Raw genomic sequence first — 16,509 nt, forward strand, 5'->3', positions numbered from 1 at the left:
TGCTTTGAGAGAGCGCTTCCCTTCCGCTCTCCACCATAACAGACAAAAAGCTGGTCTGAGGTCCTGAAACACTGCGTCATGTCTACGTAGGCGCGGAGAGCGCGTACTGGACAGAGCAATGCCAAGGCTGGGTCTGCCTCCTCCAAAGGCAGCGCTTGCAGGTTCACCACCTGATCTCGGAACGGAGTGGTAGGAACCTTGGGCACATATCCGGGCCGGGGTCTCACCGAACTCCAGGCACGCTTCGTCAACCGAAAATGCTTGCAGGTCCCCGACCCTCTTAAGCGAGGCCAATGCGGTCAGCAGAGCCGTCTTCATAGACAAGAACTTAATCTCGGCCGACCGCAAAGGCTCAAAGGGAGGCCTCTGCAGAGCACTTAGGACTACTGAGAGGTCCCAAGAGGGAACGAGAGGAGAGCGAGGAGGATTCAGTCTCCTCGCCCCCCTCAGGAACCTGATGATCAGGTCGTGCTGACTTACCTTTTTGTCTACCAGGAGATCGTGGTAGGCAGATATTGCGGCCACGTACACTTTCAGGGTGGAGGGAGACAGCCTTCGCTCCACCCCCTCCTGGAGAAACGATAGCACGGACCCGATCGGGCATTTCCAGGGGTCTTCTTGGCGGGAAGACTCAGCTCTAGCGGAAGTGATGGTAGCGACCACCGCAGGTGGAAGGCTACTCAAACCTGCCGTGTCCCGTCCAGAAGCCACACGTGGAGCTTCCAGAACGCTGGACGCGGGTGCCAAAAGGTGCCCCGTCTCTGAGTCAGGAGGTCTGGTCTCAGAGGGATAGGCCAGGGAGGGGCTGTCGCAAGGAGTAAGAGTTCTGGGAACCAGGTCTGGCCGTGCCAAAGCGGGGCGACCAAGACGACCTGCTCCTTGTCCTCCCTGATCTTGCACAGTACCCGTGCAAGAAGGCTCACTGGGGGAAACGCATACTTGCGTAGCCCGGACGGCCAGCTGTGCGCCAGTGCATCCGTGCCGAGGGTGCCCTCGGTCAGGGAATAATACAGGGAGCAATGGGAAGAGTCCTGGGAGGCAAACAGATCTACCTGTGCGTCGCCGAACCGTTCCCATATCAGCTGGATCGTCTGGGGGTGGAGTCTCCACTCTCCGGGGAGAGGCTGAAACCGTGACAGCTCGTCGGCTGCACAGTTCAGGTCTCCAGGGATGTGGACAGCACGAAGGGACCTCAGGCGCTTCTGACTCCACAAAACGAGATGGCGGGCGAGTTGAGACATACGGTGGGAGCGTAGACCGCCCTGGTGGTTGATGTACGCTACTACGGCCGTGTTGTCTGTCCTGACTAGCACATGTTGACCCTTCAGCAACGCTCGGAAGCGGTGCAGGGCGAACCGTACAGCCAGTAACTCGAGGCAATTGACATGCAGAAGGCGCTGGGGTCCTGTCCAGGAGCCCGCGGCTGCTTGTCCATTGCACATGGCACCCCAGCCCGTGGATGATGCATCTGTTGTCACAACAACATGCCGGGAAGCTCGTTCTAAGGACACTCCGGTCCGTAGAAACTTGAGGTTCGACCACGGGGTGAGTGTCTGTAAGCAGGCCCGGGTCACTGGGACCCGGAGCGTGCCAGACCGCCATGCCCATCTCGGGACTCGATCGCGTAGCCAGTGCTGAAGCGGTCTCATATGAAGCAATCCGAGCGGCGTTACCGCGGCTGCAGATGCCATATGCCCCAGGAGCCTCTGAAAGTGTTTCAGTGGAACCGCACTCTTGCCCTCGAGTTGTCGAAGGGAAGTCAGCAGAGACTGCGCGCGCTCGCTCGAAAGCTGCGCGCACATGGCGACCGAGTCGATATCCATACCGAGAAAAGAGATCCTCTGCGCGGGGCAAAGTTTGCTCTTCTCCCAGTTGACCCGAAGGCCCAGACGGGCTAGGTGATGGAGCACCAGATCTCTGTGTCCGCAAACCTGCTCTCGAGAGGGACCCAGTATGAGCCAGTCGTCGAGGTAGTTCAGGATGCGGACCCCGTGCTGCCGAAGGGGCGCAAGGGCTGCCTCGGCAATCTTCGTAAAGACGCGAGGGGACAGAGATAGCCCGAATGGTAGAACTGTACTGATATGCCCGCCCCTCGAAAGCAAACCGTAGGAACGGTCTGTGTCGAGGCAAAATGGAGACATGGAAGTAGGCGTCCTTCAGGTCGATCGCTGCAAACCAATCGTGTGGACGAACGCATTCGAAAAGGCGTTTCGCTGTCAACATCTTGAACGGAAACCGGTGAAGGTAACGGTTCAAGACGCGCAGGTCCAGGATTGGCCGTAGCCCACCGGTCTTTTTGGGTACAATGAAGTACGGGCTGTAAAACCCGTAATTCATCTCGGCTGGAGGGACAGGTTCGATCGCACCCTTCGCCAGTAGGGTGGCAATCTCCGCTCGCATGACGGGGGCGTTGGCCCCGATCATGGTGGAACGGACTCCCCGGAAGCAGGGAGGAACCTGCGCGAACTGAATCGTGTAGCCGCGCCTGACGGTCCGCTCGACCCAGCGGGACAGCCCTGGAAGCTGAAGCCAGACATCCAGAAACTGCACCAGCGGGGTCATACGGTGTACAGACGTACCCGGTGTGGGCTTGCAGCGATGCAGCGTCACCGGCCCGGACATGGGAGGCTGTGGGGCGTCCCGGTGCGGGGGCACGGTTGACAGCTGCGTCCTGACAGAGGAGACCAGGGAAGGACCAGCGTTCCACTGGGGTCTGCTCTGCCAGGAGGCTGGCGACAGAGTGGGATGCGAGTGGCGGGACCCGTGGGTGGCGCGCACCGTCATCACCGGACTCTGTGGGCTCAGGGATGGGAGTGTTAATTCTTTCTTTGACCAACATAGGGTGCTGCTGACCCGGGGGCCAGCAGCTGAACAAAGGATTCTCCCATCCCTGAGCCGTCCGTCTCAGGAGCGCCGCTTGGCCTGGCGTTTAGCAGGGCGCGGGGCGGCCTGAGGGGACTTGGACGCCTTCCTACGGCTTCCTCCGCGACCCGGCCCGGGTGAAGGCTGCTGCTTGGACCGGGTGGGAGGGGCGGGAGCCTTAGGAGGGCGTCCTCGGCGTGGAGCAGACTGAGTTGACTGCGCCGGCGGCGGGGTGGAGGCAGCAGCTGGCCGCCGGGGCAGTACATGCTTGATAGCCTCAGTCTGCTTCTGGGCGATTGAGAACTGTTGGGCAAAGTCCTCAACCGCCCCGCCGAAGAGGCCGGCCTGGGATATGGGGGCATCGAGGAACCGGCTTCGCTCGGTGTCCCGCATATCGGCCAGGTTCAGCCACAGGTGACGCTCCTGGACCACATTTGTGGACATCACTTGACCCAGGGAGCGTGCGGTCACCTTCGTCGCCCGGAGAGCGAGGTCGTGGCGGCACGCAGCTCATTTAAGAGCCCCGGATCAACTCCACCCTCGTGCATGTCCTTGAGGATCCTGGCCTGGTAGACCTGGAGGATCGCCATGGCATGCAGCGAAGCGGCAGCCTGCCCCGCGGCTCTGTGCGATTTCGACACCAAGGTTGATGTGAATCGACAGGCTTTGGAGGGGTGCTTAGGATCACCACGCCAGGTTGAAACGCTCTGAGGACACAGTTGCATCGCAACAGAACGTTCAACTGGAGGGACCCCAGTGTACCCTTTAGCTGCCGCCCCATCGAGGACGGAGAAGGCGGAGGAAGTCAGTGAACGGTCACGGGAAGACAACGGGGACTTCCAGGACCGCGTGAGTTCCTCATGCAGCTCGGGAAAGAAAGGTATTGAGGGCAAGGACTGACGGGTGTCAGCGCGAGCCCCCAAAAACCAATCATCGAGCCTTGAGCGTTCGGGACAGGGTGGAGGGTTCCACTCGATCCCTAAACTCGCGGCTGCCCGAGACAACATGGCTGTCAGCTCTGGATCTGACTCGGGCAATGCTGGCACGCCCGAGGGCGGCAGCACAGCCGAGTCATCATCTCCAGAGGACTCGAGCCCACCTTGTGATGCGGTGATCGACATCGCATCCTCCTCCGGAGCGCCAAATGAGATGCGCGGGGGGGCCGGAGCCGGCCCCGCGATCTGCATCTGAACGCTCGCGGGTTGCAATGTGCAAGACGGGGGTGTGGCCCGAGGCATGAGCGTCGGGGCTTTGTTCCACACCGTAACCGTCAAGTCACCCTGACCACCAGCCGAAGTACTGGGCCTCTGGGACTCAGTAGATCGGGGTGTGGTAGAGGGGACTCTCACTTCAGAACGAAGGTCATGGAGTCTTGACCGCAACATTGCGATGGTCATGTTCCCGCAGTGAGAACATGACTCATCCGCGAACGCTGTCTGAGCATGCTGAAAGCCCAAACATACCAGACAGTGTTCGTGCCCATCAGAGGAGGAAAGCAACCGACCACACCCAGAAGTACACGGACGAGACATCCTGAAAAGGACGCGTCACGTGTAAGCTCTTTTATGAGAAGAAAGCCTCGCAGAGAACGCCGAAGCGCCCAGGGACCACACACCAGCTGTCTAGCGGACCACTGCGCAGATCAGCAGGCAGGCAGTATGATGATCACTGGAACGCGCCGTAACACCAACGCCTCTGGAAAGCTGCTCGTCTCGAAAGCTGTCGATGACTCAGATCAGGCTTGTAGGAGTGAAGAGATCCTCTTGGCTCCAAAGCAAAAACATAATGCGATGTTCGCAGCGTACTTCCTTATATACCCACGAGGTGGGGCGGAGTTACGCATGCAAATTCCGCATGCCCATGGCATTGGCACTGCCATTGGGCGCTGTTGAACACGATGAAGATGATTGGCTTCTAAGCGAAACCCCCATTCGTTAGTCACTAACGTACGTCGTAGTGACTGAACGAAAGGGAACTATAGTTCATCTATTTTGGCATTGTCTCTTAACTGAAATGTTTTGGCAAGATGTATTAGGAATGAAATGTGTAAATAATGTGTGTGAAGGATGAGGTATGTGCTTTGTTGATTATGATCTAAAAATCTAAAAAAGGTCAATTTTTTATTGTAATTAATCTGATCTTGTTACTAAATTCCACATTCATAAATCTAAATATCTAAATGCTAAACCTCTCTTTCTGATTTTGGTGAAAGAACTTGAAAAACACATATTTTCAATTAAATGATCTGAGAACAAAAAAGCCATGAAAACATCACCTGTTAGCAATTATTTTCCTTTTTCAATGTCATGTCATTCTCATAATTTATCAATATGTTTAATTTATATTATTCCCCCAGTTGTTTTGGTTTTTTGTTGTTGTTGTTTGTATTCTGTTGTTATTTGCAGTGTTGGGGAAAGTTACATTGAAAAGTAATGCATTACAATATTCTGTTACTCCCTTAAAAAGTAACAAATTGAGTTACTTAGTTACTTTTTAAGAAAAGTAATGCGTTATGCTACTTTTGCGATACTTTTTCTCACCTGAGCTAGGCTTGTTTTTTTGGGGGGTAGGGGTTATTACAAAAAATCTATTTGTGTGCAAATGTCGTTGTCTTCATAACAAATGGAAATAATAAGCCTCAGGTTGAGGTAAAAATGCTAATTCACGAATGAACAGTAGAAGGCGCTGTGCTGCCGTTCTGGATAATGGAAGAATAGGACGCAGGAGAAAAGTTTTAACAATAAAAACCAAAAATCTAGTAATTTTTGCTGATGGTTTAACTGAATCATCAAAGGTCAGCAGAAAGACATTGGTCAATAAAGGTAGATTAAATGCATAAACATTTAATTATTGGAGGTTTGCATAGTACTCTGATTTTGCATTTGACTGATTTGATTCATTTTGAGGAATACTGAATCTTTTTTCTTACTCTCGATGATTTTTCTCAGCATGGGACAGAAGAGCTGTAAGTCAAATAAATGTGAAAAAGTAACTCAGATATTTTGTTGTAAATTTGAAAAGTAATGCGTTAAAAATGTAATCTGATTACGTAACTCAAGTTACTTGTAATGCGTTACCCCTAACACTGGTTATTTGTTATAACTTGTGTATTGTTTTGAGCAACAATAAAAAAAATTAAGTATCGTGAGATTCTTGTGAAAATAAACATGAATGCTGCATATAATCTGTAAAGAACTTAACAAGGTACTGCATATTTTTCTTGCAGTATATCTGCAACTAGAAAGCATAACAGATATGTTTCGTTTTATGAGTTAATAGGCTACAATTTAAAAACAGAAACAATAATGTTTAAGCAGAAATGTCTGCTGCGCCTCTGTTGCAGTTGCAGCTGCTCATTCAAGTTCAGGAGATAAAATATGCATTGTTACAACCGTCTAAAACATATTACTAGGCTATATAATCATCGTAAAGTAAACATTGTCATTATTCATCAGCATTAATTCATATACAATTGCCTGGCATAAATGTGTTATTGATTGATTGTGAGCCGCTCTGGAGCGCTGGATTGGGGATGCGTGAGCCTGTAAAAGCGCAACAGCGCCGTGTTTTCCAGCGCTTAGATCAGTTCGAATCAAATGTGCGCATCTGATACACAGGACATCAGTTCTGACTGGATCTCTTCCCTAATCTTCCCTCACTCACATTTTCGTCTCGTTTTTATTTGTTGACGAAAACGACAGCAAGTTTTCGTCATAGTTTTAGTCATCGAACACTAGTTTTTATTTAGTTATCGTCTCGTTTTCGTCAGTGAAAAAAGGTTGTTGACGAAAATTATGACGAAAATTATTCGTCAACGAAATTAACACTGCTCAGTACTGGATGCCGAGATGTCCAAGAGTCTCCAAGCGGCGTATGGGTTCAGCTCGTCCTGATCTCGACACAACGCCCAGACGTACATCATCCTCAGAACCTTCCCCTGAAACGCAAACGGTGGATTTCATGAACGCCGTCAGATTTATTCTGACACATGACAGATACTTCAGCGGCAGGAAATATTCTATCCATCTCTCCGTCTGTCTGTCTAGACCAGGGGTGTCCAATCCTGATCCTGGAGGGCCACTGTCATGCAGAGTTTAGCTTAAACCCCAATTAAACACACCTGTACCAGCTAATCAAGGTCTTATTAGGCATACAAGAAACTTCCAGACAGGTGTAGAGGCAAGTTAGAGCTAAACTCTGCAGAACACAGGCCCTCCAGGACCCACTTTGGACAACCCTGGTCTAGACTTTCTATCTGTCCATCCGTCCGTATATCCATCCATTCATCCATCCATCCATCCATCCGTCCGTCCGTCCGTCCGTCCGTCCGATTTATTCAGACACATGACAGATACTTCAGCGGCGGGAAATATTCTATCCATCTTTCTGTCTGTCTGTCTAGACATTCTATCTAGACATTCTGTCCGTCTGTGTATCTATCCATTCATTCATCTATCTATCCATCCATCCATATATCTATCTATCTATCTATCTATCTATCTATCTATCTATCTATCTATCTATCTATCTATCTATCTATCTATCTATCTATCTATCTATCTATCTATCTATCTATCTATCTATCTATCTATCTATCTATCTATCTATCTATCTATCTATCTATCCGTCCATCTGTTCCTCAATCCATCCATCCATCCATCCATCCATCTATCTATCTATCTATCTATCTATCTATCTATCTATCTATCTATCTATCTATCTATCTATCTATCTATCTATCTATCTATCTATCTATCTATCTATCTATCTATCTATCTATCTATCTATCTATCTATCTATCTATCTATCCGTCCGTCCGTCCGTCCGTCCATCCAACCATCCATCCATCCATCCATCCATCCATCAGTCTGACTTTATATCTTTCACAATTGAGACTTTTACTTTTCGTAGTTGCAAGTTATTTTGTAAAAGCAACTTTTTCTCTCAACATTGTAACCATTTCTCCTCCTTAGTAAAGCATCAGCACAGTGTGTCTTTACCGATGATGTCATTTTGTCTGTGACGGTGCGGGACACTCTGTTGAAGGCGTTGTCACTCTCATCATACTTCATCTTCATCTCAAAGAACCCTGGGAGGAGAAAAGCACATGAAGTGACTCGGCTCAATAACACAGCACATGCATCTCACATCATGTTCTGGGACACACGCAGCCTTTCCCTCTTTCCCTCTTATCACTGCGCTAAACGAGGCTCTAACTGCTGCAGTGAACTCTTCAACTACCGCCCAACATCCAGATCTCAGCGCCACCTGCTGGACAGACGCCGCACTGCAGCTCCACTCACTGTTGAAGACAGCATTGTTGTCCTTGAACTCCTTCCACTGCTGATACCATTTAGAGTCCTTGTGAAGCACAACACCCATCGCCTCCCTTCAGGAGAAAGAAAACCACTACGTTAAGATGCTATTCATGAGTAAATGCGTCAAAGTCATTCAGAGTTCATATATACATATACACCAAACAGGCATAACATTATGACCAGCTTCCTAATTTTTGTGTTGGTCCCGTTTTTGCTACCAAAACAGCCCTGACCCGTCGAGGCATGGACTCCACTAGACCCCGGAAAGGCTGGACATAGTCTCAACAATGCTTAGGTAGGTGGTGTGTGTCAAAGTAACATCCACATGGATGGCAGGACCCAAGATTTCCCAGCATACGTGTAATATTTCTGTTGCTCTTTGCACTGTTTATTTTCTGTTCAGTAACGCAGTTGTTAGTGGAGTGTTTTGCAAACTGCCCCATGTGTGTGTGGGATCGACGATGCTGATAATAAACCCCTGAGAAATATCAGATACGTGAGTTTTGCTTACACTTGGCTACAACCATTCAGACCAGCTATCCGGCCTCTCTGTGAAAAGCGTTACAAACACACAATCAAGGCACGAAATCGCTCCTTATGCTCCCAAAATGTATTCTCTGCAACCTCAAAATTCGCACTGCACAAATTGACCGATGTTATAGTTAGATATGACAGCGCTACTGCAGTACGCATCGCCGCAGATGAGCAGCTGAATATCTCTAAAGCAAACTGCCACAAATGAAAGTAAAAGTTGCAGACGCTCAATACACAATCATCATCATTAAAAGTAAAGAAACTAAATGATCAGTGCTAACGCCACTCTCTCTCTCCTATTGCGGTCTTTGCATTTTCAATAAAATGCAGCTCATATTTGTTGATTTTGGTGACGTGAACTTCATTAAAAATCATATAGCGTGGGAATTGAAGATCAGATTTATATCCGTTTTGCGGAGAAACATTTATGTGACCAAGTGTAAATGGAATCGTTCTGATAAATCAGATCTGTAAAAACACATGAAGTGGACCAGGTATAAATTGTCCCAGCAAGATAACTGTTCGGGGTGCTTGAAATATAGGAAGAAAAATATAAATATTGAATTGGGGAGGGGAGGGGGGTTACATGAATGCATCTCTGAACGAAACTGTCTTCAGAATAGTTTCGATGGCATTTTTACAGCGGTCCCCAAAGAAACGCTTCTTTTCCATAAGCACCACCTGCTGTCAGAGAGTGAATTAGCAGTTTTATTCAGTCCATCCGCTTTTGTTTTGTGCTGGTGTGTCCTACGTAACAATTTCACTAAGCTAAAGTCAGACCATTCTGTATTTGCTCTAAGTCTTGAAATTATGCAATCTAATTCAAATCAAAAAACACTGCTCATGCTACATGTGTGTATCTTTGTTTGGATCGTGATTAAAAGGCAGTTGTTGCCTCACATTTCAAATGGCAAGTTTTTTTAAGGCTAGTTTGGCCTGTTATAGACCAAATAAACAACAAATAAATTTGCTTAAATAAAGAAAAAAAAAATCGACAGATGTGTAGGAAATAAAAAAAAACTGGGCCATGAAAAATCTATAGGTAGATCTTGCCTTTCATCAAGGCTGAGGTCAGGGATCTATGGCTTGAAAAGGTTGGTGACCACTGGCCTACACCTACCCCAACCCTAAACATAACCTTACAATAATGCAAATACAGTAATTAAATGACACAGTATTGATGTGCGCATGCCCAGTGCCCGTAGCTGCATCCCTTCAGGTCTTTCCTGCGCAGGACGTGGTGTGATGACATCACCGTTTCACAAAATATACGGATTGGCTTTACACATGAAAATGCAAGAGTGTCGTTTTCAGATTTATCCACTCTGGGACCCGGTTTCAAAAAATATTGGTTTCATGCTCCTAAAAAGCCAGATCTGTGTGGACGAAACGCTGATATGGTACAAAATTTTAACGTATACAGTGAAACGCGTTTCTGTGTGGACGGGGCCTTAAAGACTTTATCATCACCTGATGGAGAAAATGGAGCAGCGATATGTTGTGTTTATGTATTTCACTGTGATCTCAGAGTATATTATAATGAGTCCCAAATCAGTATTTTCTCAGGTTAAAGATGGTGTTTGTTTATTATTGTGGACAGAAAAACAACAAGAAAAATTAATGAGCTAATAATAATGTTAACATTTACAAATCATGTTTTAAATTACATTTTAATATTGTAAAGCTTTATATGTGGCGATCTGCTGAAATAGTTTAAATATATATGAATTATTCCTCCAGGAGGCGCTCGACATCATAAATAATAAAACATGGAGAGACTCTTGAACCTCAGAGCGAGAAAACTTTATTGATAAAGGCAAGACATTTGGCAAATACATTTGGCAAATGAACAGCATGTTAGATCGAGCCAAAATGTTAGTTCTGATGGATCTCCACGTCAGAAATATCAGAAATATCAAATATCCTTGCCAGAAGGTATAAGTCTATCAGCCGGAGAGTTGGACTGAGAAAGCAGGAGACGAAGTGATGAAAATAAAAGAGCAGAGTTTGTTGAATAATCTTAGTTGCATATGTTTCAATGCTCAGAGTCCGTCCAGATGTTACACCACTCAATGCTCTGGCTTCATCTGACCAGTACATTTCCAACAAGTGTTATTATACCAAGAGAAAAACAATGGAGAATTACTGCTTCACAACATCGTCCTGTGACGATAAAAACCTTGAGACATTCTGTGATCTCCTACTCGTGAAGACAAACATCCCTTCAAACACACAATCATAAGATTCAACAACAAGAGCAAGCAAATGAGGGAAATAAGTCATATAACACATCAAATGAACAATAATAATCACATTATTAAATGATAAGTGGAGGAAATAGAATCATAATCATTTGAATACATGAATGACCAATGAAATTCATATAAAACACAGAAAATAAAACAACACCAATGTATGGTTGCTTTCTTCAAATAAAACACAGGTTGTTGTTGAAAACCTTTTGATCAGAGTTTAGAACCAAAGTTCAGCGTTCTGCTTTAGATTCAAGCACTTCCTGAAAAAGATAAACATATGAAGCCATAAATTAATAAATCTCACAGATATTAATATATGCAAATCAGTTTGTGAGAAATGACATCATCAATCATGTACCTGATGTGTGAATATGAGCTTGATCTCGTTCAGCTCTTCTGGATCTGATGTCATAAACCACAATCATGACAGTAGCCACGCCCACCAGAGCAGCGAGGACCAATCGGATCACAGCTTCAGTGGGACCACAACAGTGGACAGAGCCTGAGGAATAAAAACATCAAACTGAGATCAGCTCAGTCAATAAACGCTAATATCAGCGCTGACATCAACTAATATCAGCGTTGCTGCCGTACCTGAACATGTGTGGCAGAGTTGAGTGATGTCCAGATGTTGAGTCTGGTGGCTGATGGGATTGTTCAGCACACAGCTGTAGGTGTTTTTATCCTGATATTCCACCTCCAGAGGTAGAGAGAGACTGATGCTGAGATCAGACACACTGATGTTGGACAATAAACTGTTTCCTTTGTACCAGGAGAGAGTCACATGACTCACATTCACCACTGAACACACCAATGAACAATATGAGGATGATGATGATGATGATGAAGAACATTGAGAAGAGTTCCTGCTGATGACAGGAACAGGCAGACGAGCTGGAAAACATCAGAGAATAAAGAGAAATGAGGATGAATGAAGATATTCAAGCAGACGAGGAAGAAACATCGAGAGGAACCAAGATGATCAAAAGTAGAACATTTAAAACAATTTGATAGAAAGTTCAATATAAACCTGCTGTTAATGTAAAAGAGTAAGAGAATTAGTCATTTTAACTCATTATTCATGATAAGATACTGTCACGGGGTGTTGTTATAGGGGAACACTTCCGGTGCAACACCAGGCCGGTTCCGGGCTCCCGAAAAGGGCAGAAGTGCAGCGAGAAAATTTAAAACAATTTGATAGAGGGGGGGGGGGGGGGGGGGGGGAAGAAACAGCGGGAGCCGCAGTAAAGGCGCAAGGGAAGAACTGGGGACTGAGGAAGCAGGATTTTTTTAACTTGCTGTGGCATGAATGTTACATGAGGAAGATAAGTGACGTGGAGATGATGGTGCAATAGAGTCCTGTTTTATGCCAGCGTGTGAAGATTCCGTTTATCAAGGTGTCCATCTGAGCCCGAATACTGCCTTATTCATTGTGAAGTTTGGAGTAATTTGCAGTGCTGAGTTGATATTTTCACGTGTGGAGTTGAGTATGTTTACAGTGCACACCGGCCTGTGACAATACTTCTTTAGATCTCGCTGTAATAAATAAAACATGTGGAACTGATATTTAACTCACCGTAGACAGAGAGACGGATATAAGAAGGCCAGTAACGGTTGATCTCTAGTCCATATTCTCCAGCATGTTTGGTTGTGATGTTTGTGATGGTCAGAGATCCAGTTTGATTGTCCAGCTTCAGTCTGTCTCTGAATCTCCCATCAAGAACATCATCATATACAGTGAAGCTGTCGGACCGTTTATTGATATCAGCGATTACAGTGAATCGTCCTTTATATCCAAACCTCCACTGAATCACATCATCATCCTTCACTTCAGTGAGACCAGACTCTAGAGTGACTGAATCTCCCTCCTTCACATCAATCCCTCCTGCAGAACCTGAAGAGTTTTTCACAGATTAAAGCTTTAAAATCTCTTGATGTTGGTTTGATGAAGCTTCACTAAAATACTTTAAATTAATTTAAATGTGAATTGAATATAATTCTGCAGGACAAAGACAAAAGATGATGAATGAAAAGAGAAATAGATTTATATATGGAACAATAACTAAATAAAAAGACACTTTAATGTTTAACGTCACACTTAATGTCCATCTGTTTGTTTGTCTGTTTGTTTGTTTGTTTGTCTGTTACAATAAGTAGAGCCTACTGGCGTTGATACTGTCTGTGACTTGGATAGGTTTATGGCCAAAATCTGAAATCTTACTGTGTGACATGGATCGGCTACTCTTTATTCCGGACATGGCCATCGTCTGGTCTGGATTTGTAAAATGTCCTGGGCTAACAAACATGAACAGCAAAACAGATCTGATAACAGTGACTCTGAAATGGAAGGGCTTGATATTTTCCAACAGATCACAAGTATTATTGTATAAAATAAACACTGATCAGGCCTAACATTATGACCATCTTCCTAATATTGTGTTGGTCCCGCTTTTTCTGACCCATCGAGGCATGGACTCCACTAGACCCCTGAAGGTGTGCTGTGGTATCTGGCACCAAGATGTTAGCAGCAGATCCTTTAAGCCCTGTAAGTTGCGAGGTGGGGCCTCCATGGATCGGACTTGTTTGTTCAGCACATCCCACAGATGCTCGATTGGATTGAGATCTGGGGAATTTGGAGGTCAAGTCAACGCCTCAAACTCATTGTTGTGCTCCTCAAACCATTCCTGAAGCATTTGTGCTTTGTGGCGGCGCATTATCTGCTGAAAGAGCCACAGCCACGATAGCGGTTCATTACAAGGGCAAGAAGCTAAACGGTCTCTTGGATCAGCGGTGGACAGGCCATCGAGACACAGTTTGTGTGATTCTGAAGTCCCTGGGAGATATACGCTCATTGTTGGTGGACGTAAGTAATGATGGAGCTCATGACTCAGACATTCGTGTTGAGGCTACAGGACTGATGCGATCAGTGACAGAACAAACTTCAGCCTCATTGCAGTTATGGAACATAAGAGACGGAAACTTCTTGATCCAGCAAACAAAATACTTCAAGCAGAAAACACTGATTTACTCGCAGACATTAAAGGGATAGTTCAGCCAAAAATGAAAATTCTGTCATCATTTACTCACCCTCACGTTATTCCAAACCAGTATGAGTTTCTTTGTTCTGCTGAACACAAAAGAAGATATTTTGAAGAATGTTTGTAACCAAGCAGACCATTGACTACCGTACACTCTAAAAAAAAGTCTCGTAATCATAAGGGAACCTTTTTTAGTGCTATATAGCACCAATTTTGGTGCTTCAGTGGTTCTTCAGTGGTGCCATATAGCACCTTAGTCAAAGAACCGCTGAAGAACCACTGAAGCACCAAAAATGGTGCTATATAGCACTAAAAAAGGTTCCCTTATGATTACGAGCCAAGAACTATTTTTGGTGCCATATAGAACCTTTTTTTTTTTAGAGTGTAGAAGGGGAAAAATCCTATGGTAGTCAATGGTTGCTCTCTCTGCTTTGTTACAAACATTCTTCAAAATATCTTCTTTTGTGTTCAGCAAAACAAAGAAACTCATACTTGAGGGTGAGTAAATGATGACAGTATTTTAATTTTTAGGTGAACTGTCCCTTTAAGTGTGTAAATTGAGCAGCTGATGCATTCAAAAGATTAGATCAGAGGAAGAGTTCAGTGAGCTCTGGAGAATTAGCAGTGGCCATATATGGAGATTACAACACCTAGTTTACTAACGTCATCTGCATATCATTTCCAGTCACGTGATATCAAGTATAACGGTACAAGATGAGATGAAAATATGAGATATGGCCTATGTGCCGTCACATTACATTGCTAAAATCATTCAGTAGCCTATCTTTGCATTGTTTTAGAATAAATAGCCTCCTCAAACCGGCCAATGAACCGCTCAAGATCACGAACGAGTCCGTCAGTGTCTGTCATCAAACCGTCTGTTACTAAGCCATCGGTCAAGAGCGCATCAATGATCATTATTCATGTGAAAACACAAGTTCTGCTATTTAGGACACAATTTAAATCGGGATTATCATGTGACAAGCAATCCTCGCTGCAGTTAAAACATTGAAACACATGCCACAGGAAAAGTGCTCAAAAGCAGAGCATCCACTACAGATATTTCTATTTAAATTCTTGTGAAAATGTTGTAACTTTTGGATAATGATTTTGATATAATTTCAGTGCTTATTTAATCTAAATGTGGAAATGGAAATGTTCACCACTGTAAGAACTGACAGCTCGCTGATCTCGAATACGCTGTTCATACCACTGGATAAAACTCACTTTTGAGAAAGAATTGAGAAAGACGAGTGGAAAGAACATTTACGGCAGAAGTTCAACTCAAGGAAATGCTGATGCCTGCAGCTCTACTGACTGTAAGTTTGATCTACTGGCCTGTGCTGGGCCTGTAACAGTGAATGTTGATCCTCTCTGACTAAATGAACCAGTCATTCATCACATGTTACCAGAACAGAAACAACTGAGGACAGAAAAACACATTTCAAACTCACCAACCAGACGCCACAAACACAAGCAGAGCAAAACAGGGTGAAACATCTTTTCAGTCCGGTTTCAGTCCACAAATATGAGGAGAGTAACTCTTCAAAACTGGTTGACAGACGTGCTGATGTGAAGCTGCTCTGTAGAAAAGTGCAGTGAAACTCTATAATAATTAAAAATAACTGCCTATGTATTCAGTGTTAATCATGTGACAGTCAAGCTCCTTTTTAGCTGAAGAATTCACACTCTGAACATGGTCAGTTTCTCACTTTGAGCTCCACTACGCCTCGACTTCCTGTCAATGGTGTCAAAGTCACTGGTGTCATTTTCAACAGTATAACTGACACAGACAGGGCTGGATGTACCGCATATTGTGACATGGGAAAAATCAATTTTGGCCCCTCAAGACACCCAGAAGCTTACATACTAAACTATGCTTGTCCAACACTGCTGGAAATAGAAAAAAACACTGCATTTTATAAATCATTTAACAGTGTGTTGTCCAAGTTGATATTGTGGCTTTATATATGGTCAGATATTTGCATAAGCCATTATATTAATAATATACCAAAATCAAGCTCAAATGGAGTTACAAGGTTTTTGACCAGCAAAGCTTCACAGGAAATGAATGCGAGGAGGAAGAAGGCTGTTTTTAAAACATGTGAAATGTGGTTTGTGAAGGACAAGTTGCTGTCTAATATAACACCCAGGTCTTTAACTGTAGAGGATGAAGGAACAGTACATCCTTCTAGATGCAAATGATATTCTAAGAGATTCTGTGTACAGGGTTTTGGTCCAGTAAGTTATACCTCAGTCTTCTCTGAATTTAAAAACACATTATTTTTCACATCATTTAGCTTTATTCTACACTGCTGTGTCCCTTCTCGTAAAACCGGTCTGATGATTTCCTGGTTCTATGAAGCCCCTCCCTCAGAAATACACAATGGGCTCAGATTGGTTAGCTGGCTCTAGTGCACTGTCCAGAAATGTCATGTCCTTTACCATTACGGGTAGTTGCATGTGCTCCGGTGTGTTGTAAACAATGGCGTCAATATCGCC

The 16,509-nt window shown here is 45.2% G+C and overlaps 1 protein-coding gene across 1 annotated transcript; it reads right to left on the reverse strand.

Annotated features, from left to right (window-relative positions):
• Positions 1-10,497: 10,497 nt before the first annotated feature.
• Positions 10,498-15,705, reverse strand: LOC307120636 (CD48 antigen-like). Its single transcript, XM_079807756.1, has 5 exons — positions 15,462-15,705; positions 12,546-12,863; positions 11,564-11,863; positions 11,328-11,471; positions 10,498-11,229 (listed from the first exon to the last, which is right to left on the reverse strand). The coding sequence occupies exons 1-5, from the start codon at positions 15,505-15,507 to the stop codon at positions 11,219-11,221; spliced, it is 819 nt and encodes a 272-aa protein (XP_079663882.1). The 5' UTR covers positions 15,508-15,705; the 3' UTR covers positions 10,498-11,218.
• Between the last annotated feature and the right edge of the window lie 804 nt (positions 15,706-16,509).

Source organism: Gobio gobio (genome assembly GCF_949357685.1).
Source record: "Gobio gobio genome assembly, chromosome: 24".
Classification (NCBI taxonomy): Eukaryota; Metazoa; Chordata; class Actinopteri; order Cypriniformes; family Gobionidae; genus Gobio; species Gobio gobio.

Excerpts from the sequence above, each read along its gene's own strand:
- LOC307120636 (XM_079807756.1), bottom strand. The coding sequence starts at position 15,507 with ATGTTTCACCCTGTTTTGCTCTGCTTGTGTTTGTGGCGTCTGGTTG. Across the intron at positions 11,864-12,545 it reads TATCCGTCTCTCTGTCTACG|CTCGTCTGCCTGTTCCTGTC; the intron begins GTGAGTTAAATA and ends GATGTTTTCCAG. Across the intron at positions 11,472-11,563 it reads ACTCTGCCACACATGTTCAG|GCTCTGTCCACTGTTGTGGT; the intron begins GTACGGCAGCAA and ends TTTATTCCTCAG.